The sequence below is a fragment of the Pelobates fuscus genome, chromosome 8 (assembly GCF_036172605.1).
Source record: "Pelobates fuscus isolate aPelFus1 chromosome 8, aPelFus1.pri, whole genome shotgun sequence".
NCBI classification, from domain to species: Eukaryota; Metazoa; Chordata; class Amphibia; order Anura; family Pelobatidae; genus Pelobates; species Pelobates fuscus.
Window position 1 is genome coordinate 84,128,685 of NC_086324.1, and position 27,387 is coordinate 84,156,071.

A 27,387-nucleotide genomic window follows, 5' to 3' on the forward strand; every position below is an offset into this window, starting at 1 on the left:
TTAACATAATTTCACTAGCACTTTAACATTTAATATATAATATTACAAGCTACTTTATTAGTAGTTGGAGCAATAAAAGTAGTTCTCCATCTGTTAGAATGATATGGCACTCTATATAAATAATATCTAAGACTTATTTATCACAAAGTTTTTACAGCACTTCTCATTTGCTTTTTTAATTCTGTCAGTACCATTATAATATAACACATTTTATGATTCAACATAAACTATGGAGTTTAAAATAATAGAACCACATGATTCATGTTATTTTATTTTATTTGACATTAAATTTGGGGCCTTACCTGTATTGTCTCCTGGTGTCATATCCAACTGAATTTGATTCCCAGATTTTAGTTGCCAATACCCGCACTGTGTTCAGAAATAGGATGAAATTTAACTGAAAAAAATAAACAATAATATTTTTATAGGAAAATGTAAATTGTAAATAAATATAAAAAGACATATACTGATATGTCACAGGTAAGGCATTTGTACTTAATTAGATCCACAAAATCCAGTTTGGGCACCATAAATAGAAGTGTTACTTTTCCTATTCAGTAAGTTGTTGATTATTAACAAATTCAAAACAGCTCAGTTTAGTCTATATGTAACAGTATTACACTCAGATAACATATCTCTACTATCTCAATGTTTTTATTTTTTGCAGGTTTATTTTTTGTAATATTATTATAGTATATTAAGTATTTGTCTGTTTTTGCTATTTTCCTGGTATTTATCCATTTTCCTATAATGATTGTGATTTGTAATGGAAATGGAGATTGGTGTTTTACAGGGTTGTGGTGTTTCATGTTCATTTTGCAATATATTTTGTTAAGCTATATCTTATTTTTTAACTTAGCTGTTTTAAGATTTTTATGAGGAGAAAACGAGATATGGTATAGTATTTAGGTTACTGATGATAAAAAATTAAATAAAAAGCACATACAATTTTCTAGAGCCTGTCTTTGGCTCCAGATGTCTGCGCCTGGACGGTATAATAACCGTCTGTGACGGACCGCCTGGCACCCCGACTGAGTACCTCCGCCAGTCGCTGCTTCCTAGTACTTCTGAGCACCATAACCACTGTACTGGAATACTATAACCACCTTAGACCCCACGAACCGCCGCAGCTTGGTTGGGGTCTCGCCGTCATCCGCCCACGCTGGACCCAAGACCAGGATCCAGCGTCCAGTGGGAAGACCTCTCACAGTCCAGAGAGAGTAGCAGGAACAGCTAGTGATTATACTCAGGGGAGAATAGTGATTATAGCAATCCCCAGAGTAAATGTAGTTCTACAATTCCCCAAACATGAGCCAAGACTTCATGAAGGGGTAAACAAATCTCTTTTTAATGGGAGCCACACTTGGCCTTTTATGACAATCCCCATGCAAGGGGTACACCCACATGGACCTTGTTGGGGACTCCAACACAAAGACACAGACCAAAAGGAACAGTGATTAAATGCCCGACACTCCCATAACAAACATACAATCCCTCCTCCCTGCTTGGGAGATAATTGGATCAGTAACTGTACTAATTCTAATCTAATTATCTCAAAGCAAAGAAAAAAAACATACTTTTTAAAACACCCCAAAAGTACCCTAAAAATACATAATACGACCCCACAAATGTTACATTCCCTGATAGCCCTGATCTGGGTGGCCAATATATCAAAAAATCACCCAGATCAGTTCAGGGGTTCAGAAATGTTATAGAAGTCATAGTTTTTACTGACCGCAGGCATGGTCCCATAGCCGAAAATTGTTCCATAGAATATAGGCTACGTGCCACTGGAGGACCGACTGGGAACCGCATAGTTTACATGCTGAAAATAGTACCAGGGCATTCGCGGCTAAGTCTCCCTGAAGTCTATTCACGGTTTTGGTCCATGGAAACAAGATGGACGCCACCTCATGGTCGGCCATAGGAATTGTGGCCACCCAGACGAACACTTAGATCATGGAGGTGCAAATTGCAACAATGAATCAACAATGAATTAAGCTTAACAAGTTCCAGGGTGGTCTCTGGTTTGTGTGGCTGTTCAGTAAATTAACCATATAGTTCCATTTGCACGAACAGAGGCTGTTTACAGTATTTTAGCCAGGTCTATGGCAGGGGCCATAGTCACAGGGTAGGAGGCTAGCAAACAGGCCCCTCCAAAAGCCAGTGGCGAAGTTACTTTCATCACACCTCGTATGGATGTATTGGTGGTCTCAGTTGAAGGGCATCTTCAGTAAAAGTAGCAATATCCTTTTTCGGTGCACCACAGTGTAAAATGGTTTAACATTTTTAATACCAGCCATTGTTTGTATTAAATATGGACTTACAGTCATGTTCCTTAAGTACATTATTACAGATGTTCTAGAACATATTTATTTTTAGTTTCACTTTTCATAGCATTGCCAGCATATGTCAATGTCATATTATTTTGATTATTAATTTAGATATCATATAAACATATATAGATTGTTGTATCTCGTCTTTGAAATGTAGCAAAAGTGTGTAATTTTAAAGGTTAAATTGTAGCCTGTAGCCTTTGTCTGTGATTGTTTTCACATCCAAATACATCTACCATTCTACTTGTGCATTAATGATTAATTTCTTGTTTTTAGTTATTATGTTTACCCAATTCATACTATGTTAAAATTATGATTTAAGACTTTACCCTTAAAGGGACACTATAGGCACCCATACCACTTCATCTAATGGATGTTGTCTGGGTGCAGTGTCCCTGTAACCTTAATCCTGCAAGTGAAAACATTGCAGTTGTAGAGAAGCTGCAAAGTTTATATTGCAGGGTTAAGACTGGCTCTAGGGTCTGTCCCCAGACAGCCACTAGAGGCTATTCCTGTGGTTGCACAGAGTTGAACTCTGTGAAATGACAATGACGGGAGGAAGGAGACAGAAGGACACTGTAGTGTTAGGAATACAGGTTTGTATTCCTAACGCTATAGTGTTTCTTTAAGCAGCCCAGCAGCCAAGATTATGATTGTCAGACATTTTTTGTTACAATTGGCTGCCTATATATTTGATTGTACATTATTTTTATTTATTAAGTCCACTTTCTTACTGCTCAGTTGTTTCTGTTGAAGTATCACTAAGGCAAGAAATGTGTAGGAGTGCTTCCTTTTTATTTCTGTCCACTTTTTAAAAAAATATTTTGAAGAAATAAAGGTAAGATGTGTCTTCTATATTCCTATGAACCTGATTAAGGTGCCTTTTTTTTTTTAACCTACACGTTTGTGTTATGTTTATCTTCAAAAAGTATCCATGTTACAAATTGGAATGAAACTGGCAGTAAAAAAGGCATAAAAGAAGAAACAAGGAAACAACTCATGACAAGACAAGAGCAAAACAATTATAATATAATTATATAAATAATTACAAAGGGTTTAATAATCACACAATCCATTTTGAGGTTGCTAAAATAATTAAAATGTTACATATGCAACACAAAAAAAATAATAATAATGGAAAAAGAGTTCACTCATTGTATCTGCATGGCTGCATAATTGTAGAGTTCCGAGTGCAAGAGGTGCTAATTGAGGCTCGACAGTCGACATGGACAACCCCAAGAGAACCCGGAGCACCCAGAACATGTCTACCAAGACACCAGCTGGAAAAGCTACCTTGCTGATTAAATATTTTAAACATAACTCTTACCGAGACCAGGACCATGTGGACCACAAAAGGGCACCTGCGCTGTCGCTTGAGAGGTCACCGCAGCTAGTCAGACAATATTGGAGAACTTAACCTGATCCCAAGTATCGGACATAAGAGAACTCCTGAGTTATCTCCCATCTAGAGAAGACATGGCCAACATGCTGGGAAACCTCATTCCAGCACAAGTTTGACTTACTTGGAGTGGAATTCCGCCATATTGGGAATCGTGGAAGATGATAGAAATCTCCTTATATCCTAGGTACTACAAATCTCAACCACGCTTGAGGCTCATAAAACATACCTCACCTCCTTCCAACTCTCCCTCAAAGAGCTGGATAACAGGGACCACAGGAACAACTTGCGCATACGATGCCTACCAGAAAGGAAAAATGTGAATTTGCACTCAATACTCCAATAACCGTTTTATCTAATTCTTAGCAGAACTGTGCATGAAACAGTAGTTCTGGACAAAGCCCATAGGTCCCTGAAGCCCAAAGGTAATACCCCCGACTTTCCAGGGGCTGTAATCTGTTGCCTTCACTACTACTCACAGAAGGAGGACATACTGTGAGTTTTACTCTCCTCATCACCTCCATTACTGTTCCATGGCCACACTATACACTATACTATAAGCTTGCAGGGCTCTCAAGCCCATTACTGACAACTTACTTGGTCGCAATATAGTATACAAATGGGGCCAGGGTTGGTGCAAGGAATTCTGCCACCGTAGGCAAAGATCCATTTTGCTGCCCCTCATGAGATAGTTCCACATGTTCATTAATTAAACTCCAAAAGGAAACATTCCACTGATTTATTTGAACAATTTAGTAGATATACTTCCAAAGAAAACATATATATTTTTTCTGCAAGCCTTCCAATCAGAGGCTTCTCATTGAGAAGCCTCTATTCTGGGGCTGCAGTTGTGTGCATCACAGCTTTCCCATGTTTCCCTAGTTCAACACATTGAGAAAGGGAGAAGGCGGGAGCATGCTTGTACAGCACATCTGCCTCTTCTGGTAGCTAGGTGGAGCTAACGGAAGTGGAAGAAAACCTTCCTAGCTGTGTGACAGACAGGGAGATGTCTTGACCCCAATTATAAAGCACACACTGTCTAATACATACACTTACACTCTGCCTAATACTGCAGACTGACACTAACACTGACCCATACACACACACTGAACACTAACACTGATCCATACACAAACACACTGACCCATACACAAACACACTGCACACTGGCACACACTGACCCATACACACACAAACGACACATTCCCTGACAGTCACACACAGTACAGAATACCTGCAGCAGCCCGTGCAAACACACACACACACAGCCTAATATAAACACACAGACTTCCTCATACATACACATCCACACTGCCTAACACATACACACACATGCTGTCTAATACATAGAAACACACACAAACACATACTGCCTAATACATACACACACACTGCCTAATACATACTCAGACACTGCCTAATATATTCATATATATATACACACACAGCAACTACGATACGAAAGCACTTGAGCTGGAACGCAAACGCTTCTGCCGGGTTTTATGGTACGCACACGTGACTGCACGGCGGTTTGAAGCGAGGCTCGGAACAAACATGGAAAGCAACGAGCAACACCTGTAGCCTCTCTCGGGCTGATGGCATCCGCGGGAGGAGTGGATTTAAAAATGAAGCCAGGTGGCAAACGAAAGTTAATGCACAGGAAACTGGCTTTTATTTTTACCCCTGAGGAAGTCCGAAGTTTATCGGATGAAAAGAGTAGGGTCGGGCTATTTTAGAGAGTTTTTTAAATTAATTTATTGTTAATATTCTTTTGGTTTTATTTTATTTCATTCTAATTTTGTTGATTTATTTAATAAATCTCACTGAAAATTAAGGAAGTGGTTTTCCTTTTCTCTATTGAGATTGCCTGTGAACTGCTGCTGATGACTATAATATCATGGGATTTGATATGCATTTATATCACTACGATCTTGTAAGTGTTAATAACTAAAGCACATAACCAGGTTAAAAACAGTCTGCATTTGTTATTTGCTTTTATTCTCTTACATGCCCATTCACAAGTGGAATATCTTTTGCAAACTTTAATAATTGATGTGCCTTAAATCAATATTCGTTTGTGAGTGCAACCTTAAATACTACAGTATGGGCCCCAAAAGGATTATTACTGAGACAAGTGAAATCCGGTGGCATGGGGTTCCCAAATCTGAAACTCATTATCATTTGGCAATTCAAACCAATATAGTTAGCGCAATCTCAGGTGTAAACACTCCTCAATGGGTAGCCAAAGAGAGCAACTGTTGCGGAAACTTCGACTTACCTTCTCTGATCTGGATGTCCCAGCAGAATCGGAAGATAGTCCCTGATACACTATCCACTACCAGGCATTTACTTAAAATTTGAGATATCAATAGAGAAAGTCAATGCTCGGCACACCCATGGTCACTGGCGGCCCCACTTAAAACTCTATATAACTGTAATGGCACATTCCCATACTCACAAGGGAGACAAATGGGAATCACACATATATTCCATCTCTATACAATAGATAGCTTAAAGCCTTTTCCTGATCTTCAAGTGGAATTTGTACTCCCTTCACACTTTACTTTTGCATATCTCCGAATCAAAGCACTCATGTCCAACAACAAGATACGTACAATACAGCAAACCTTAAATACTTCTATCACAAAATTTGAACAGTTATGTGCAACAATTTCGCCACCAAAGAAAGTATTTTCGATTTGCTATGATAGCCTTACCAATTCACAAGAAATACCAATGTGGAAATTTATGACAGAATGGCAATCCGACACCCAAGAAATTATAACACAAGAGGAATGGGAGAACATTTTTATAGCACATGAAGGACTTTCATCATGTACTCAAATCAATTTATCCCGAAACGGAAGACATCTGCTGGAGGTGCCACTCTCACAAAGGCACCATGTTACATATATGGTGGACATGTGACAAAATAAACAACCTTTGGAAAGATATAGAAACATTGATTCAAGAGGTTACATCTTACAAGCTCGAACATACACCAAAGATGATACTCCTCAAAATCTTACCAGACATCATACCTAAAGTCACACGTAAAATAATCTTCCTCCTTCAATCCACAGCAGCAACACTAATAGCTAGATACAGGAAGTCCACAAACTTGCCCTCTTTACATGAAATCAAAACTCTAATGACCACTACAGTAGACTATGAACTCAATATGTGGAAACAAAAATAGGGAAACTAAGCCCCAACGTAGACGATAAGTGGCGGACTCACCTCCAACTAACCTCCCCACATCCAACTATACTATGATCTTTTTGGAGCATAAAGTGCGGAGGAATTCATTTCACATTTTGTCAAATACTAATCAACTACCCCATAGACCGGAAATTCTCGATGCAGAGATGCAACACACTTTCATATTTAAAGGATTACTTCCTCCAAAATATAATTTATTAATTTATTAATTAATTTATTTTCTTTTCTCTTCTTTTTTTTTATTCTTTTATTTTTTCCTTATACTAGGCAAAACATAACAATGGTCAAGATTAGAATTTAGACCTCATTCTTATGAACCATATATGCTGTTAAGGTACTAGAACTATATAGTAGCACACTAATATCAAATACCATAAGACTGTAAATTAAATCTTAGGATAACTATCCGAAAGGAATAGCCCAACTATGTTAAGAATATGCTCTTTTCCTTTAACTCAACCTGAGACATAATATAAGACAGCCCCAGATTTAGATATTACAGGTGATAATTAAAAGAGAAAGAAAGGAGAAAAAAAAGAGAAGAAAAAAAAAAGAAAATTATATAATGTCAAATAAGTGAACTGAGTCATTTGAAAATGTAATTTTATACTGTGAAATGTTTGCCTTGTGATATTTTACTTGAATGATTGTAACCCTTTACCTTTTCTTTTTTCTGTAACCTCCCATAAAATTTTTTGAAAAAAAGAATAAAATTCTAATTTGAAAAAAAAAATACTACAGTATGGTGTAGTCATGATATTACACTATGAGTTTTTTCTGTCTGTTCCTACTGTAGATCCATTCTATTGCATAAATCTGGATTGGTACTGTGACGAGAGCAATCTCGCCACATTGCATTGGAGAAGCCTGGTTGCCCGCCTGCTGCCTTTGGACTATGGACCAGACTTTTAAACAACGTATTTTTCCCTGCTGAAAGGCTTATTCGTGCCTTTCTGCCGAGGTGTTCAGTAGATTTTATCTACCGAACAAACTACCGAAGGAGCAACCACCCGGGACCTGGAGTGTGCCGCCAATTGACCACCCTGAAGCTGCAGCTTAATTGACGAATGCAGGGTGGTCTTTGTTTGTTTACCGAACACGTGGCGGCGGCCATTTTAAAAGTCCCGTATGGCCAGCGGTGTTCGGCACTTAAATTATGTAACTAAAAACGGACACTTACTTGCACGAACACCGCTGAGCCGTCTGCCGCCTGGTTCTATTTCGTACCGATCTAACGAATATATGTCCCTTTGGTATTTTGTGTTATGTGAATGTGTTAACCCAGATAGCACAGCCATGGAGCCCATTCGTGTAATTAAAGACTTTGGCTCCATGGCAATTGAACTGTGTGTATAGGATCTGAGCGCTATTTGGTAGTTTTGTGCGCTCAGATCCCATCTATCTGGGGATATGTGAAATGTCTGTGTATTATGTGTAAAATGTGACTTTATGTATTTTAAAATATATCACTGTTTTTGTGTCCCCACGTGTGTAATGGAGTTTTGCCTTTGTCCTGGGAGATAATTGAATTGCTTCTCAATTATCTCCAGGGCAGAGGAGAGGAAGCCAAGATGCATTGTGGGGAAGTGTTGTGACTGTATGTCCTGAATTGATACCTGTCTGTCTTTTGTTACAGTCTCCCATTTGGTCCCCTAGGGGAGTGTCCACCAAGTAGGAGACCTGCATAAATACTGGGCGGGTAGCCCATAATAAACCAGACCACTGCTTGACCCTCAACGCGGAGCCTTGTCTTGTCTTTGGGGGGATTCACTGTTGCTGATAGAGAATGAATGCCAGGAGTGTAAGCCGCTTGGGAGCTTTTCCTGTTCGTCTGCTAGCAGCTATTCGTGAGGTTCCGGTTTGGGAGTTTGGAGTGCTACCTTATTCCCTTGTATGCAGTTCGGGAGTTTGGTGCATTCACTTGTATTCAATTCGGGAGTTTGGTGTTTTACTGAAGCTGCCTTTATATCTGAAAGGGGAATATCGCCTCAACAGATTTTAACCCCTTGTCTGCTGAAACGGTCCGTTACAGGTACTCTCCACAGCAACCACATACATCGCAAAAACTGCCACAACACCAAAAATGGCAGCAGCCATTCAAGAAACGACCAACGGATGTCTCCACACTTGGTGCAAGACACCACCATCATGGACCTGTCCTCCAAGGGAGTAGAGTCCTCCATCCATCGTCTACTGTGGATATTTTACTACTTTGACCTGTGCGCATCGGGACGAGTAGTTTAACATTCTATGCTGCTACCAACTTACCTGGACTTGTTGTGGACGGAGCAGACTATGAAGACGGACTTTGGTCTCTTTGGATGAGCCTTTATAACTCACTCCCTCTGCATTCTTTGCTTCAAACTACACCTCATCAAACCATAAACGTATGAACACACTGCTTGACCAGGCCCAATAGTACGACCGTTGGCGTCCCCTACTAATTAAGAATATTCGTTCTACTCCCCACCAACAAACACATACTCCAGAATTGACATGTTTTTACCACACAGGTTTTTGCATTTTGCTTAATCCTGTTCCCACAGATCCATTACCTGGTCTGACCATGCCCCCCTGTCTCTTGTCGTTTCCATCCCCTCCCTTCCCACTGCAAATTGCAATTGATCTCCTCGTGAACGACGCTATCATTGTCATCTAAATCCTGACATCTCTAGACCACTATTTTACTGAAAACACTTCACTGAAGACCTCTCCCACTGTTACGTGGGAGGCACACAAGAGTGTAATTCAAGGTGCACTGATCAAATTAGGGTCAGGGCAGAAAAAACTTAAGAAGGCCATGAATGGCTCTCTGTTGGGGGAAATAAGAATATGTGAAAGCGTACACCAGAACTCATACTCCCTCCACATTTACAAATCTCTCACAGCTAAGAAGACGTAACTCTAAATTTGACTAAGTACACAAACAAAGCGTAAGCATCTCATCTTTAAAAGCCACATTTATCCTCATGGTGGGGAATGCAGACTCTTTATTGCTCGTGCCCTACAGCAGAGGCGACAGACAACCTTTATACCCCACATTAGAAATTCATCAGGGAAATCTCCCACCTCCTATTGGATATTTTGGAAGCCTTTAAAGACTTCTACACTAACCTCTACAATCTGAGGAACACCCCTCTCTCGAATCTAGCTATTCAGGACTATCTGTCACACAGTATAAAAAACAGCATCCCTGTAAATTCCCTCTCTGCTATGTAGGAACCTATTACCGATTCAGAATTCTCACTCGCTACTAAAACGATGCCCCTAGGCAAGAGCCTAAGGCCCGATGGCTTTACAGCCAAATATTTTAAGGTCTTCTCTCCCACCCTAGCCACACCCTTCCTGAGATCCTTCATTACATTACACTCCCAACTACTTTCCTTGGTACTAAAAGCCCACATTACCCTCATCTATAAGCTGGGCAAATACCCCTCTAATTGTGGGAGTTACCACCCCATTTAGCAAAATCTTATTGATCTGAAGCAATTCAAAAATAATCCGATCTGAAGCAATTCAATAATAATTGGCTAATCATCTGCATCCACTCCTTATGGGACTAGTCCACCCTGATCAAGAAGGATTCATACCATGCCAGGAGGCAAAAGGGAACACAACCAAAATTATCAACCTGATCCATCTCTCTAAGGCTTAATTTGGTCATAGTCTACTATTATCCATTGATGTCAAGAGAAGGCTCTTGATAGCCATGCTAAAAAGTATGAGATTTGTCCCTAACTGGCTGAGATAGCTGGAAGCATTGTATTTCATGCCGACTGCAAGGATTCGGGTTAAAGGTCAACTCTCTCCCTCAGTCCCAATCAGAAACGGCATGAGAAAAGGGTGCTCTCTGTCCCCTCTCCTATCTGTCCATGTACTTGAACCCTTCCTTCAGGGGATCAAGGACAACCCACTTATCCAAGGACTTCAGACACCTTCAGAGAAGGTTGCAGTGTACATTGACAACATCCTATTCATGTTGCCATACCCCTCAACCACCCTCCATCATATACTATACAAAATCTCCATGTACAACCATGTATCTAACTTCCAAACCAACCTAACCAAATGTGAAATACTGCTACTGAATCTCACACTTACTTTGCAACAATCTCTATGAACCTCATTTGCGTGTGCCTGGGCGGACAATGCTATCAAATACTTTGGAGTTTACCTTCCAGATAACATATCTCTAGTTTATGACTTACATCCCCCCCCTTCTCCAAAATATATCTTGAGATTTGAAGTCCTGGCATCTACCACATTTCAGCTAGTTTAATATTAACACATATTCTGTACCTTCTACAGGTGCTGCCAGTTCTGCTCCCTAAATCCCTATATAAAACATTATGCTCTTGGACTCCCAAACTTACAGTTATACTGTAAGGCGGCCATGCTTTCCAGAGTTTGTGAGTGGTCCAAGCCAACGAATTATATACATGGGGTACTCCTAGAATGGTCCTTTTTCACCATTCTGTTCCACACCACTCCCTGGCATAAATCAGCAGCTCCCTTTCTCATAGGCACATACCATCCTACTATAACACCCACACTGCAAGTTTGGGCCCAACTCAGGCACCACACAAATATCTTTCCATTCCCATACCCTCTTTACCCTCTGATCCATAACCCTCTGTTCAAACCAGGTTGCTATGGTCACACTTACAAACCATATCATTCCACCCCCTATCTCTCTCTTGACTAGTTCGGGGTCAAAGAGCTGGCAGCTATACTACCTGGTGGACACATTACAGCACTACAACAATTTAAAATTAATCAGATCACCCATTTTATACGCATTACCCCATACCTCCTTCAGGGCACTCGTGACCCCACCAAATTTGAATTATACTGCTCCAATACAACTGCCATGAAAGGCCAATCACTCTTCTACAAATAGTGCGAAAACAGAGTGGTAAACCGCGCCACAGAGGAATACAAAGTGATTAAAATATAATGTCATTAAAATATAAAATGGTATATACATACATACAGGATATTCCAGTTATATGATGTTGTATATAACCCTTAAACAGAAAAAAAATATAAACAATAATAGTGCAATATATCAAGTCAATGGAATATATATCCAATAAAAGGGGAACTATATAAAAGACTAACTCACACTTTGCAGAGCTGCTAATAGCTCTGCCGTATAGAGCCTGGACGGTACAATCCCCATCTGGGATATAAGAATAGTAGTGGGATGTAATATCCAATTTGTCACAGCCGTGTATATGTATAAAAACAAAAACACAAATAAAATCCAATGGTACAGTATGTACTAAATGCTTATAATAAAAGAAAGGTAAGTATCCTACTTACAGATTCCAGAGCAATGACTTGCTCTGGTGTTGATAGCTTGTGGTGGTATAATCCCCACCAAGGGATATAGCAGGATCCAAAGTGCACTAGGAACAGTTATGAAACCAGAGGGAGTAGGAAAAACTGTAACTTTATTATTAAAAAAAAAGAATAAAATCTATGTATAAAAGTCAGCTTCCAGTCTCTCTCATCAACTAAACACGTTTCACCTGGGTTTGGGCTTCTTTAGAAGTATTAACTTGTATAGGTGTCCATCCATATTATATAGGAGATATTAATAGATACATGTTGATCCGGTGTGCACTCTTCCGGGTTCGCATGCGTCGATCGGAAGTGACGCAACGCGACTGGCAAAGGATGTAGGGACGATGTAGGGACGCACGCGAACCCGGAAGGGGGAAAATAAATAGAGGGGAGGGGGAGAGATACGTTGGTGGAGGGAAAGGGTGGGGGATAGAGAAAGGGAGGGGATGGAGGGAGAGAGGAATAAATGGCTGCAGGGGAAGGGAGGAGGAGAGAGAAATGGAGGGGTTGCAGGGGAGGGGGTTGGAGGGGCTGCAGGGGCTGCAGGGGAGAGGGGAGAGAGAAATGGAGGGGCAAATGAGAAACTTGGGGTGGGAATGAGATACATAGGGGAAATGAGACACACAGAGGGGCAAGAGTAGAGGGAGGAGAAAGGCACATGTAGGTTCCTGCTGATAATGAGACACATAGAGGGGCTTTGGGAGGGAACATGGAGGGGCTGAGGGGAGGAAATGAGACACATGGAGGGGCTGAGGGGACGAAATGAGACACATGAAGCGGCCTGGGGGTTAGGGGGATGAGACACATATAGAGCTGGGTGGGAGGAAATAGGATACATAGGGGAAAGAGACAGATGGAGGGGCTGAGGGAAGGAACTGAGACACATGGGTGAAATCAGACACATGGAGGGGCTGGGGATGAGACGCATCGAGGGGCTGGGAGGAGCAAATGAGACACTTGGGGTGGAAATGCGACACATGGGGGAAATGAGACACACAGAGGGGCAAGAGTGGAGGGAGGAGAAAGACACATGTAGGTTCCTGTTGGGAATGAGACACATAACGGGGCTTTTGTGGGGAGTGAAATACATTAAGGGGCTTTGGGGTAATGAGACATGTAGAGGGGTTTGGGGGGAGGGAATGATACACATGAAGGGGTTGAGGGGAGAAAAGGAGACACATGGAGTAGCCTGGGGGTTTGACACATGGAGGGGCTGGGGGGGGGGGGTGAGACACATATACGGCTGGGTGGGAGGAAATAAGATATTTGGGGGGATGAGACACATGGAGGGGCTGAGGGGTGGGAATGAGACACACAGGGGAAATGAGACGCATGGCATAGGTTGGACAGATGAGACACATGTAGTTGCTGGGGAGGGAAAGAATGAGACACATCAAGGGGCTGGGGGTCTCAGGGCAATTTTCTCATCGGGTCCCGTGCTTTCTAGTTATGCCTCTGGGTATCAGTAAGCCAAAGTGACCACAGTAACTTCCTAGTAGGACATAGAAAGGTTTTCAGAACATTGATGATAAGTTAGTATAACAGAGTTAGGAAATTCAGGAGAGGATGAGCCAATAATAAAAGCTAGCTAATGGGTGCTGTTTTTTCCACAGGGCTAACAAGGCATTTTGGGTGACATTTTCCGTGCGGTGGCAAAAAATGCCTGAAAGATGGACACATGGTAATGTAGAATGATAGATCAGGTTATGTCAGAACATTATGGGAAAGCAGTGATAGGCATTTAGTGTAAAACTACTTTAAATTGGATTAACATAGAATGGAGGGGCAGTGCCAGGGGACTCCATGTAACACATTCAATTCAGGGAGATGAAACCATTATAGCTTGGACCGTCCCATTCATTTCAGTCCGTCCTAATTCATTTTCATTTACCGTATATACTCGAGTATAAGCCGAGTTTTTCAGCCCATTTTTTGGGCTGAAAAACCCCAACTCGGCTTATACTCGAGTCAAGGTCTGTATTATGGCAATTTGCATTGCCATAATACAGACTGGGGGGAGAGGGGGGCTGGCAGAGCTGTAACTTACCTGTTCTGCAGCTCCTGTCAGCTCTCTCCTCCTCTGCGCCGTCCGTTCAGCACCTCGGTCAGCTCCCAGTGTAAGTCTCGCGAGAGCCGCGGCTCTCGCGAGACTTACAGTGTGAGCTGATAGAAGGAGCTGCACGGACGGCGCAGAGGAGGAGAGAGCTGACAGGAGCTGCAGAACAGGTAAGTTACAGCTCTGCCAGCCCCCCTCTCCCCCCCACTGAACTGCCACTGGACCACCAGGGAAGGAGAGCCCCCCTCCCTGCCATATATCAAGCAGGGAGGGGGGACGAAAAAAAAATATATAAATAAAATAAATAATAATAAAAAAATAATAATAATAAAAAAAAAAAATTAATAATTACAAAAAAAGGGTTATAAGGACCACTATGGGAGGGGGGGGGGGTATAAGGACCGCTATGGGAGGGAGGGGGGGATAAGGACCACTATGGGAGGGAGGGGGGGGGATAAGGACCACTATGGGAGGGAGGGGGGTATAAGGACCACTATGGGAGGGAGGTGGGTATAAGGACCACTATGGGAGGGAGGGGGGGATAAGGACCACTATTGGAGGGAGGGGGGTATAAGGACCACTATGGGAGGGAGGGGCGTATAAGGACCACTATGGGAGGGGGTGGGATAAGGACCACTATGGGAGGGAGGGGGGTATAAGGACCACTATGGGAGGGGGTGGGATAAGGACCACTATGGGAGGGAGGGGGGGTATAAGGACCACTATGGGAGGGATGGGGGGGGATAAGGAACACTATGGGAGGGAGAAGGGGGATAAGGACCACTATGAGAGGGAGGGGTGGGATAAGGACCACTATGGGAGGGGAGGGTAAGGACCACTAGGGGAGGGGTGAGTCAGGTCCACTGGGGGGGGGGTGAAGGAACACGGGGGTGGGGAGGTAAGGACCACTGAGGGAGGAGGAGGGGAAGTCAGGACATATGGGGGGGGGGAGGGGGCGGCAAAAAATTTTTTGCCTACGGCGGCAAATATCCTTGCACCGGCCCTGCACACACTGCATTCACACACTGCATTCATACACACACACACTGCATTCATGCACACACACACTGCACTCATACACACACGCTGCACTCATACACACACGCTGCACTCATACACACACACATACGCACACACTGCATTCATTATACACACACTGTAAATAAATATTCAATTAATATATTTTTTTTAGGATCTAATTTTATTTAGAAATTTACCAGTAGCTGCTGCATTTCCCTCCCTAGTCTTATACTCGAGTCAATAAGTTTTCCCAGTTTTTTGGGATAAAATTAGGGGCCTCGGCTTATATTCGGGTCGGCTTATACTCGAGTATATACGGTATATCTTTATTTGCTACATTTCTGTCTTTATTATCTACAACTTTTGTCTTGGTTTTTTGTAATTTGTCCAAATTACCGTATATACTCGAGTATAAGACGAGTTTTTTGGCACATATTTTTGTGCTCAAAAAGCCCCCTCGTCTTATACTCGAGTCTAGGTCTGTATCATGGCAACTTACATTGCCATAATACAGACCATGACATGTTGGGGGCCGGAGAAGCTGTTACTTACCTTTACAGCAGCTCCGGTCAGCTCCCAGCACGTCCGAGCGGCTCCTCTGTTAAGCTCCCAGTGTAAATCTCGCGAGACACGCGGGCCGTGAGATTTACACTGGGAGCAGACCGCGAGACTGGCAGTAAGTACCGGCCCTCCCCCTGCACAGCCCCCCCTCCCCCTGGACAGCCCCCCCTCCACCTGGACAGGCCCCCCCTCCCCCTGAACAGCCCCCCCTCCCTGGCCAAGTATGAAGTAGGGGGGGGGGACAAAAAAAAACGATTAAAAAAAGTATTCAAATATTAAAATAAAAAAAATGATAAAAATGCCCAGGTGATGGGAGTCTGACTCCTTTTTCTAACTCCCTGTATTTAGTGCAGAGTGTGTGTGTATTTAATGCACACACTCTGCATTAAATACAGGGAGTCAGAAAAGGGAGTCAGACTCCCATCAATCTGAGTCACCCTCTTGCACCTAAAATGCAGATGTGTGTATATAATGTAGAGTGTGTGCATTATATACACATACACTCTGCATTATATGCACACACACTCTGCATTTTAGGTGCAAGAGGATGACTCAGATTGATGGGAGTCTGACTCCAATTTCTGACTCCCTGTATATAATGCAGTGTGTGCATTATATATACACACACACACTGAATTATATTCAGTGTGTGTGTATAGAATGCACACACACTGCATTATATACAGGGAGTCAGAAAAGGGAGTCAGACTCCCATCAATCTGAGTCACCCTCTTGGACCTAAAATGCAGATGTGTGTATATAATATTAAAATCATAAAAAAATAATAAAAATGCCCACCCCCACCAAGACTCTGCATCACACACACACACTGCACTCATATACACACACTGCATTCATACACACACTGCTTTCATACACACACTGCACTCACATACACACACTGCACTCACACACGCACACTGCACTCACACACGCACACTGCATTCATACACACACACTGCACTCATACACACACACTGCATTCATTATATACACACACTGTAAATAAATATTCAATTAATGTAATTTTTTTAGGATCTCATTTTATTTAGAGTCTCTAATAGGAAGTCTCTAATAGTCCCAATGGACTGAGTCTCTAACAGTCTCAATGGATTTTTCCCAGGGAGAGGCTAATCTCCTTAATAATTTGCTAAACAAAGTAAACAACAGCGACATCCAGTGTATCGGGACACCACTGGCTAGGGTAACAGAGAGAAGACCTACCCAGAATGCAGGCAGGTCTGCCCAAAGAACTGGCAGGCCAGCCTAGCATGAATGCACCCAAGCTGCCTGCTAGTCACACAGGTCAGCCCACTCATGGTAGGCCATGCAGGAATCACTGTTTCAGTGCTCTCAGCAGGGTCCTATTGCCCTAAGCACAGTGCAATTGTGTCTAATCATGTGCTTGCGCTACACTACGGAATATAATTTGATTTAGTAAACACTACCATGACTTTGTAGGTCAAAGCAGCTTTACTTTTGCAGTATCAATATGTTATTTATACTATGACTCATTGTATAATAACAAATGTAAGTCATGTTATGCAAAAGAAGAGCCATGTCAAAAAAATCATTATGAATGCAAAATGACCTTTGCGATGACAGAGAAAACCAACCTCCTAGAGAGTTACTGTTCAACAGCTGATGACAAATTAAACGTCTTAGAAATTATTATGTCAGTAAAATTTGATGTAAATAATGTCTACAGGGCTTTAAATCTAATAATGTTAAACTGTATATTATGTTATGCATACAATAAATATAACAAAATGATTTGTCTTCAATGGAACATTTATACATTTTACACTAAAAATAAAATATATGTCATTTGACTCTAATTGATGTAAATAGAGCATATTTTTTGAATGTTCTGCTATATTAGCTTTGACCTGTGTCTTTTAATAGTCATCTTTAGCTGAACAAAAACAATATTTTTGACCCCTTTGTAACAGCTGGCTATCACAATAAATTGAAATATAAAAGCCCATATCAATAAGTGTTAATATTTTATAAACATATTAAAATAAATGCATTAGCTCACCCCAATAGCTGCTAAAATCGGTGCTTGATAAATCCATTTTATGTCTCCAGCACTAAGTTCCCAACATCTGAAAAATAAATCAAACATTTTAACTTGCAAAATATATCAAAATAATCTTAACTTAACACATAAACTATCATGTAATTTATTGTAAAGTGATAGTATAACTTTGGGTTAATAACAACTGCTGAGCCAGTGCATTATTTCTACTGGTGCAACTTTGGCTCTATTTCAGTTAATTTAGGTTTGTTAAGTGAATAACTATGCCAGCATGATGCTAATATTGATAAAATGCAGTAATAGGGGAGTGGCATAGTGCAGGATGGTCGCATAGTGTGGTGAAGCAGGGAAGAACAAGGGAATTAATGACAAAAAGATTAATGTCAAACTTAATCTGTATCTTCTATTGGATACGGCAAAAAAAATACTCCGACAATGACTACTTCCTGGCCTCTACACCATTTTTATTGGAAGACCAGGCCGTGGAACCTGTTTTCACAACTGCAGCCTTGCTGTACTTAGAGGCGTTTACTGCGAAAATGAAGTCCATAATGAAGGACTTTCAGTCTGAAAAATCCAAATTTACCTCAGATCTTGTGAGATCCATCGGCGAATTGGGGGAGAAGACAGATAGAATATAAACAAAGATGGAAGAATTGGTGGACTCATATAAAATGTTGGTGAACAAACACAGAAGCCTTACCGACGAACTTGCTAAACACAAACAAAAAATGGCAGATATCAAAGAATGCTCAAGGAGAAACATCATCAGAATTTGGGGTATACCACTCTCTTGGGTGTCTGCCCAATTCAGATTTTGTTTTTGAGTTTTGCAAACAGCATGTCATGTTCTCCACTCTACCTTTCTGTGTAGTGTGGAGAAATCCCTTTCCTCTGCTCAGCTCAACCTAACCTAAGATACACTTCATATGCCTGCTCCCAGTGTCCTACTCAGCACAGATGCTAGTATATAAGTCTAGCAAAAATAAAAATAAATACGGAGTATTCTCCTCCAAGAGGACACTGCTGAAACTATGAAAGATGTAGAATATGGGAGGGCACTTACTATTACAATCATTAATAAATGTATCATGATGGATCAGGAAGGGAATAGGTTATAGCTGGCAAGGAGGAGAGTAGTAAAGGAGAAATGGAGCGAAATATGGAAGATCAGAAGAAAGAACAAAGTAAAGAGAGGGGAGATTCCGAGAGCATGGATGACTTTAAAATTGACACACAATACCCAAGAAAATGCCACACTGACTACAAACACTAAATTAAAACTGCACATAAACACTCTGAAAGTCCACAGACATTGAGCCTCTGTCTGCTTGTGCCTCTGTGTACCTGTGTGTGTCTATGTATGCCACTATATGTCTCTGTATGCTTGCATGTATGTGTGCGTACGTCTGTGCCTGTCTGTATGTGTGCTTTTACTTAACTGTGTGTGAGTTTCCCTATATTGTGTGTCTGTCTCTGTGTGTCAAAAAGGCATATTAAGGGGTTGAGTTCAGAAGGGGCCATGGGTGTGGCTCTAGGAATGGGCCAACAATCTATATTTGAGATCAAGCCCCAGGTATTTTATTATTCTAGCAATGCCCCTGACAATTATCTAATAGATAGCAATCAAATATAGTGTACAAATTGAAATACACAAATAGAAAGCTTGTAAGATATAAAGCCTACAAGTCCTCTGAACGTGTCCTGTTTGTCATGTTCCTCAAACTATTCCTAAACAATTGTTGCAGTGTGGCAGGGTACATTATCCAACAGGGAACACCATTGCCATGAAGGGATGAACGTGGTCTGCAACAATATTTTGGTACATGGTACATATCAAAGTAACATCCACATGAATGCCAGGCCCAGAGCATAACACTCGTCCCACAGCCTGCCTTGTTTCCATAGTGTATCCTGCTGCCATATCTTCCCCAGGAAAGGTGATTCATCCGACTAGACAAACTTCTTTTATTACTCCATGGTCCAGTTCTGAACCTCACTTCCCCACTGAAGGTGCTTTTGGGGGTGGACAGGGGGCATCATGTTCATGCTAACTGGTCTGCAGCTACGCAGCCCCATACACAGCAGACAGCCCCATACACAGCAGATTGCAATACACTGTATGTTCTGACACCTTTCTATAATGGCCAACATACATTTTTCTTTTTAAGAAAACTAACTCAAAATAGATTCACTAATTAGTCCTGATTGTTAAAATGCCTAATATGCCTAGGATTTCAATGATTTTTAGAAGTCATAAAAAAAATCTGCAAGGAGTGCTCTCTAAATTTTGGTATGCTGAAATTACAACTTTAATAGTAGTCACATAATCCAAAACCACTATACAAAAATATATATTCGTAGAAAGTACAACCCGCAGACTATGAAATTTAGAGAATTTTGACGCTCTTCATTTAACCATTTTATCACAAACTATGTTGATTTAGCTAATTGTGTTTTTGTCCAAATATGTTTATTTCTCCCAAGCAGAGGGGAGGGATTGTGTGCTGTGTGTGTACCCTTATTGTTATTGGTCTGTGAAGTTGCAAATCAGTCCCCCACAAGGTCCCTGTGGGCCTAGCCCTTGCATGGGGATTGTCATATAAGGCAGAGTGTGGCTCCCATTAAAGAGAGATTTGTTTATCCCTTCATGAAGTCTGGATGTTTGGGGCATTGGATGATTGGGGCATTGGAGAACTACAGTCACTCTGGGGATTGCTATATCACAATACTCTCCTATATAAGTATAATAGTAATACTATTAATAATAATAATACTCTCCTATATAGTATAATCACTGGTTCTTATAAGAGCTGTTCCTGCTACGCTCTCTGGACTAGGAGAGGTCTACCCACTGGAAGCTGGATCCTGGTCTTGGGTACAGGTTGGGTGGAGGACGGCGAGACCCCAACCACGCTGTGGCGGTTTGTGGGGTTTACGGTGGTTATGGTGTTCCAGTGCAGTGCTTATGGTGCTGCAAGTACTAGGAAGCAGCGATTGACGGAGGTACCCGGTCGGGGTGCCAGGTGGCCCATCACAGTGACTTCTTGGATTAAGAGGATTTTTTGTGTGCAGTCCTTATCCTATCAAAGTGATAAAACCGTTCATAAAGGAGGTGTTCATGGAGGGCATATCAAAGGTTGTATGAATTAGCTGTATAGTAAAGTAAAAAAAAAAAAAAAACAGTGTCTGAATGTGTAGATCAATATGGCAAAAAGTAAATATATATAAAAAGGATATCAACACATTTGTTAATTGATGTCTTAATATGTAAACATTGCAATAAAATTATGAGAATGGCTAAATCTTCTCTTGGTCTCTACTAATAAAAGGAAAACCTACAGAGTTTTCTACAATCAATCAGAAGCTCAAGCTAGTCCCCTTATGCAGTTCAGAGTAAATCACCTTTATCTGCCACCAAGACACAGTTCTTCATTTCATGAGTCAACAGGCATACTATTCAATAAATTAAAATTAATGGAGGGATACCAAGCATGAATTTAATAGTCTTTGCTCTGTCCAAAAAAAAAAAAACCTTAGAAGCCTACCCAGTTTGGATCTCAAGCAGGTAGGAGACTGAGAGGAAGATATCACGGTGCAAAGAAAAGGAAATAAGTAATTTGTCTATCTAACAAAGCTAATTAAAGGCACAATAATGGCATTAAAGTGGCACTGTCACCATATTAATTCTCCTTGACCTCTCTGCTGCCTTTGACACCGTTGATCATGCTCTCCTCCTTCAAACTCTTCAATCGCTCGGTCTCTGTGACTGTCCTCTCATGGTTTTCCTCTTATCTCTCCCAACGCTCATTCAGTATCTGTAATGATAACTTCCCTTTCCCCGCCGGACCCGCGCAGCGTGTCGTCCTCTTCAAACACTTCCAGGAGGCGGATCAGTCTTTCTGACGCCGGCCGTTTGCAACACGCCCACTTTTATAACGCGCCACATGTGCGCCGACGTCAGCAAAATAGTGCCGCCAAAATTCAAAGGTGGCCACGCTCCCAGACCGTTTGGGGGCATGGTTTTAAAGCAAAAGACCCCATACTATAAAAAGGCAACCATGGCATTTGTTAGGCGCCCTACTGTGATTCTTGTTTGAGTCCTCTAGCACTCTTTATATTCTGATTGATTTTTTTGGTACCTGACTCTTAGCTTCCCTTCTGACTATTCTGTTCTCTGGTTTCCCATTATTTTAGCTTGGATTATCGTGTGCCCGTCTTCTGTACTCCTTTGACCTCTGGCTTTTCCTTTTACTACTCTCAGACGCAAGTCCGGCCACTCTAAGGTCCGGTAAACGTCTTCCTCTGGGTTTCACTCTGTGTGAAGGGGTCACTGTCGTAACAGTATCTCCTTTTCCAAGGCTACCTCCTCCCCTCGTCCTGTCTCAGTCCTTGGTCCCCTTCTATTTTCTCTTCATACTGCCTCTCTTGAGGCTCTTTTGGAGTCCACTACCACCTGTACGGTGATCACACCCAAATATATCTCTCCTCCCCGGACCTCTTCCCAGCCGTCCTGTAACGTTTCACTGCTTGCCTTTCTTCCATCTCTGACTGGATGTCCTCGCGCTTTCTGGAACTCAATCTCTCTAAAACTGAACTCCTTGTCTTTCCTCCTCCTAATACTGATCCTCCTCTCTCGCTCTCCCTTCAAGTCAGTGATATCCACATAAGTCCATCCTTGCAAGCATGCTGTCTTGGCATCATACTTGACTCTGGCCTCACCTTTGAGCCTCACATCCACGTTGTTGCTAAATCCTGTAGATTCCAACAACAAAAAACATAGCTCGCATCCGCCCCTTTCTTACACAAGATGCTACCAAGGAGCTTGTCCATGCTCTAGTAATTTCCCACATGGATTATTGTAACCCTCTCCTCATTGGTCTCCCCAAAAGCTGTATTGCCCTGCTACAGTCTGTAATGATTGCTGCCGCCAGACTGATTTTCCTCTGTAGTCGGTCCTCTCACACCTCACCCCTCTGCCAGTCCTTACATTGGCTCCCTGTATCATATAGGAGTCACTTCAAAGTGCTAATCCATACATATAAAGCACTGAACAATTCTAGCCCCTCTTATATCTCTTCACAGATCCATAGGTATGCCCGTTCCCTCTGCTCTGCCTGTGACCACCTTCTGACTGCTGCTCGCACCCATACAGCCAACACGCGCTTGCAGGACTTCTCGTGGGCGGCGCCCTTCCTAAGGAATAGCCTGCCTACCCCCATCAAACTCTCCCCTAGTCTTCAATCCTTTAGGAAGTGCCTTAAAACACATCTCTTTAGGAAAGCTTATGGCCTCCCAGAGTAACCTCTACCTTACATAAGTGTCTCTTGCTCTCTCCTATAGGGCAGCACTTTACTCTCTCCTCCAGCTCTGCTTCACTCCCACCTTATTTGATTGATATTTCCTGTCCTAATGTGTCTTATACCCCACCTTCTATAGACTGTAAGCTCATTTGAGCAGGGTCCTCTTCAAGCTATTGTTCCTGTAAGTTTTCTTGTGATTGCCCTATTTATAGTTACATCCCCCCTCTCATAATATTGTAAAGCGGAATCTGTTGGCACTATATAAATGGCAATAATAATAACTTTGGGGAATTTGAAAAGACCCTGACAGAGACATTGTCACTTGGACTTCCAGTGGCTGGGGTTGCAGATAAAAGTGAGTTCTATCTACCTGAAACTGTCCCCCACAGGAGCTGCAATCTTCTTCTGTGGGATCCTCCTCAGCATGCGCTAGAGTAGAGCATTGAGGTTTATGAAGGATCCCGCAAGAACACAGAACCCTCCATAGACTGAACCAATTCAATTGTAGCCATCACAGCTGGGGGATTGACACTTCTAGTTGGTCTTAGCTCTGCTCAGTGTCTAGAAGTGTCAGGCTTGTGAAATATACACAGGTCAAAGTAGTTCATACTTTGGCCTGTGTTTTAAGTTAGAAATAGATGCAAAATGTAAAATAAAAGACAGAATAGGAAAGAGGGAGAGAAGAAGAAGTGATTGGGAAAAGGTAAGTACAGCGTGACAGTGCTGCTGTAATCAGCAGCAGTAACATTGACCTATGAAAAAAATAGGAAAAGACTCACACACCACAGTCAATGTTAAAAAAGAGAATGTATTCATGCATTTCCTTGAGTAGAAATAGGTAAATTACAGAAAATAATGCAATAAAAATAAAATATCTCAGTCGCAGTTATTCACAGTCATTCAAGACAACATACTGATAATTCAGTATTGGTAAATCAATTACCAACAGAAAACTATAGGCTTGTCAACAGTTATATCTTCCAGTAATTACATTACTAAGCCCAACACATAGGAAGTAGTCACAGCACAAATAGATAACAAACACAAGTTTGCATAAATAGACAATCAAGTTATTCCACACTGGCAAGAAATAAAAGTCCAGCACTATGCAGCCACACAAATACTTGTTGCATCACTCATTGTGGTAAAAATCTGACAAATAAAAATCCACCAGAAGGCTTATTAAATACTTAAAAAAAAAAAAAAAAATTGAAAAAATACCAGCTTGTGATCTCTTTTTAGATAAGCAATCCCCAACTATATGTTATAACCCAAAAATTTCTAAATATCTATAGGAGTCCTATTCAGCATCCGGGGATAAGCTGAAGGATTTCAGGTTGATAAAAGCATGCCAACCTTTACACAGTTACTCACTAAAGTGAGACATCAAAGTGAATTAATTGTGAATTTCAAATTTAAAGTCAAAATAGCCAACTGTAAAAATTATCTAACAGGGTTATTCACTAAAAATTTAATTTTGTCAAAATGAAAAAAATCCAGGGAAAATGACCAAATTCCAACCTTAATGGCAACTCTCATTTTTACTGAAGTCAACTAAAGTCAGGATTCGGTTGGTCCTACAGATTCTGCAACATTCATTCAATGAGTTTGGAAAATTAGTGATTTTCTCATTCCAAACCAATTTACTACACTGGTATCAATCAAATGCATCTGGTAGGATACACATACACAAATTAGCATTCACTTGCTGTTTGCAGGTGAATTGTAATTTGAAGAACTATTTGCCTGCTTGCAGCACTGCAGAGGGTTTAATTATGTAGCAGCTGGCCAGGGCTTGCTAGCCAGCTGCCAAATTAAACATGTAAAAAAAGAAATAAGTAAATAAATACAAATTATATTGGGGGTTAATAAGACCCTATATTGTTATAATGGAGGTAAAGTACCTTCTTATGTTCCTACCTGCCATCTGAATGGTGAAAACATGTCTACTAAACATTTTTGCCCAGTCGCTAGAAAAGACCCCCTCTTGTGGGGATGGGGCCTGTGAAATAATGTGGGAGAGGGGACTATTTCCCACTCATGCCCCTTGTGGGCATAGGGTAGGTACTACTTTAAATATTAATTAGGGAAGAACTAGTGTCCCCCGTGGTTTAGATACAAGCTGTAGTGCAGTTTAGTTGTTGATGGATTTTTTTCTAGTTGGACAAAGGTGGTATGTGGAGTCTCTTATAGGTCTGTTCTTCACTTCAACCTGTTTTTTAATAAACGTGCAACAGACACTAAAAGTCATATATCGGTTGGACTTGTGCATTCCGTTGCTTTTGTTTTGTCCAAATCAATCAACTAATTATCAAAATTTCCTAATCACCACATTGATAAATCACAAAGGAAACACAAAAGACCATAAAAGAATGGTGCTTACTAGCCCCCAAAAATACTTTTCATTGGGGAGTGACTAGTGGTTTAGGGACCCCTAGTGAAGGTGGGAAGGGGGAATCATTTTTATTATTAGCACTCACCCATTGGCAGTGAGTGGGGGCTGTAAGGGGCAATTGGTCCACACTCCATTATTACTTAGGGTTCCCACCCACCACCAATGGTTGGGGCTCAAGGGGACAATAGGTCCACACCTGTTATTATTTAGGGCCCCACATGTGGGGAGCTGGGGGGACATTATATCCACCCATTCAATTTAATTAATAGCCCACACTTTTTTTGGCCACGGAGGAGTCTGGAGACAGACACTAGGCCCCCCTTAGTTTAACAGCCCACACTTGCAGGGCTTTTTTGGCAATGGGTGGGGGCTGGAGATACTAGGGCCCAGTTTATTTCAATAGCCCCTACTCACAGGTCATGGATGGGGGCATGCCCCCCCACCCCCAGTTAATTGTTTTATTAAGTACCCCACCATCAGGGCATGGGGAACCTGTGCTGATCTCCCTTCATTGGATTGGACAATAGCTTCCCAGTTGCTACTGACTGCTCACTGTTTAGTAGACATTCTCTATTGGCAGGTAGTGGCAGGAGGGAGATTTAATCTCCCTTATTTAGTAATACTAATTACTAATACTAATTATTCATAATGTTGTCCTTTCAGCTTCTTAGTAGATAGCTCCTTAATCCTTGTGGGATTGCCATAACATATCAAAAAGGAGCTATCTACTAAACAGTTACCTAGTTTTGTTCCCAAAAATATGGCACTCTCACAAGGGTATCATTTAGGGAGTTATATACTAAATGGCTGCAAGATGCTATTAATTTCATCCAAAAACAAATGAACAAACGGACAAAATTTGGTTCAGACGAAATTAACATTTTGGCAGCTCCCAACTAAACTAACTATGGTAATGTTTAAATAAACTGGAATATACAGAAACATACATATTTAGATAACTGTAAATGGTTTTAAACTTACTGTATAAATACAGGCTGATATGCAACGTCTTTTGATTTTGTTCTGAGTTTAAAAAAATCCACCCAGACCCATATTTGGAATTACTACTAGATCAACTGGTGTAATTGATACTATCTGACCTAGAGGTCAATTCTCCCAAAGCCCCTTAATTCTATCATTTGTTGTGCTCTAAGTGATAAATGATCTGGTCTTCTCTCTCACAGAGAAAAAGACAGTGAGAATGACTCAAGTGTTTAACCATATCTGTACTGAATATTATCAATTGATACCTAGATCTACCTGGTAAGCAGGCATTTGATAGCTGCATACTGCTATCTACTAAACAGTTACCTAGTTTTGTTCCCAAAAATATGGCAATCTCACAAGGGTATCATTTAGGGAGTTATATACTAAATGGCTGCAAGATGCAGCCACACCACGGATTGGAATTGTATTTGCCCAAATTAAATTCCACAAAAAAAAACAAACAATGTCAGAATGTATGAAATGTATTAATTTCATCCAAAAACAAATGAACAAACGGACAAAATTCGGTTCAGACGAAATTAACATTTCGGCAGCTCCCAACTAAACTAACTATGGTAATGTTTAAATAAACTGGAATATACAGAAACATACATATTTAGATAACTGTAAATGGTTTTAAACTTACTGTATAAATACAGGCTGATACGTAAAGTATTTTGATTTTGTTCTGAGTTTAAAAAAATCCACCCAGACCCAT

At 41.2% G+C, this 27,387-nt stretch overlaps 1 protein-coding gene across 1 annotated transcript in view; it reads right to left on the reverse strand.

Annotated features, from left to right (window-relative positions):
- PTH2R (parathyroid hormone 2 receptor) overlaps positions 1–27,387 on the reverse strand; it is a 544,685-nt gene that overhangs the window by 59,463 nt on the left and 457,835 nt on the right. The window contains exons 9-10 of the mRNA XM_063429445.1: positions 17,985–18,051; positions 303–397 (exon numbers count right to left, since the gene is read on the reverse strand). Coding sequence (XP_063285515.1) covers positions 303–397; positions 17,985–18,051 — 162 coding nt within the window. The remainder of the gene's footprint in view (positions 1–302; positions 398–17,984; positions 18,052–27,387) is intronic.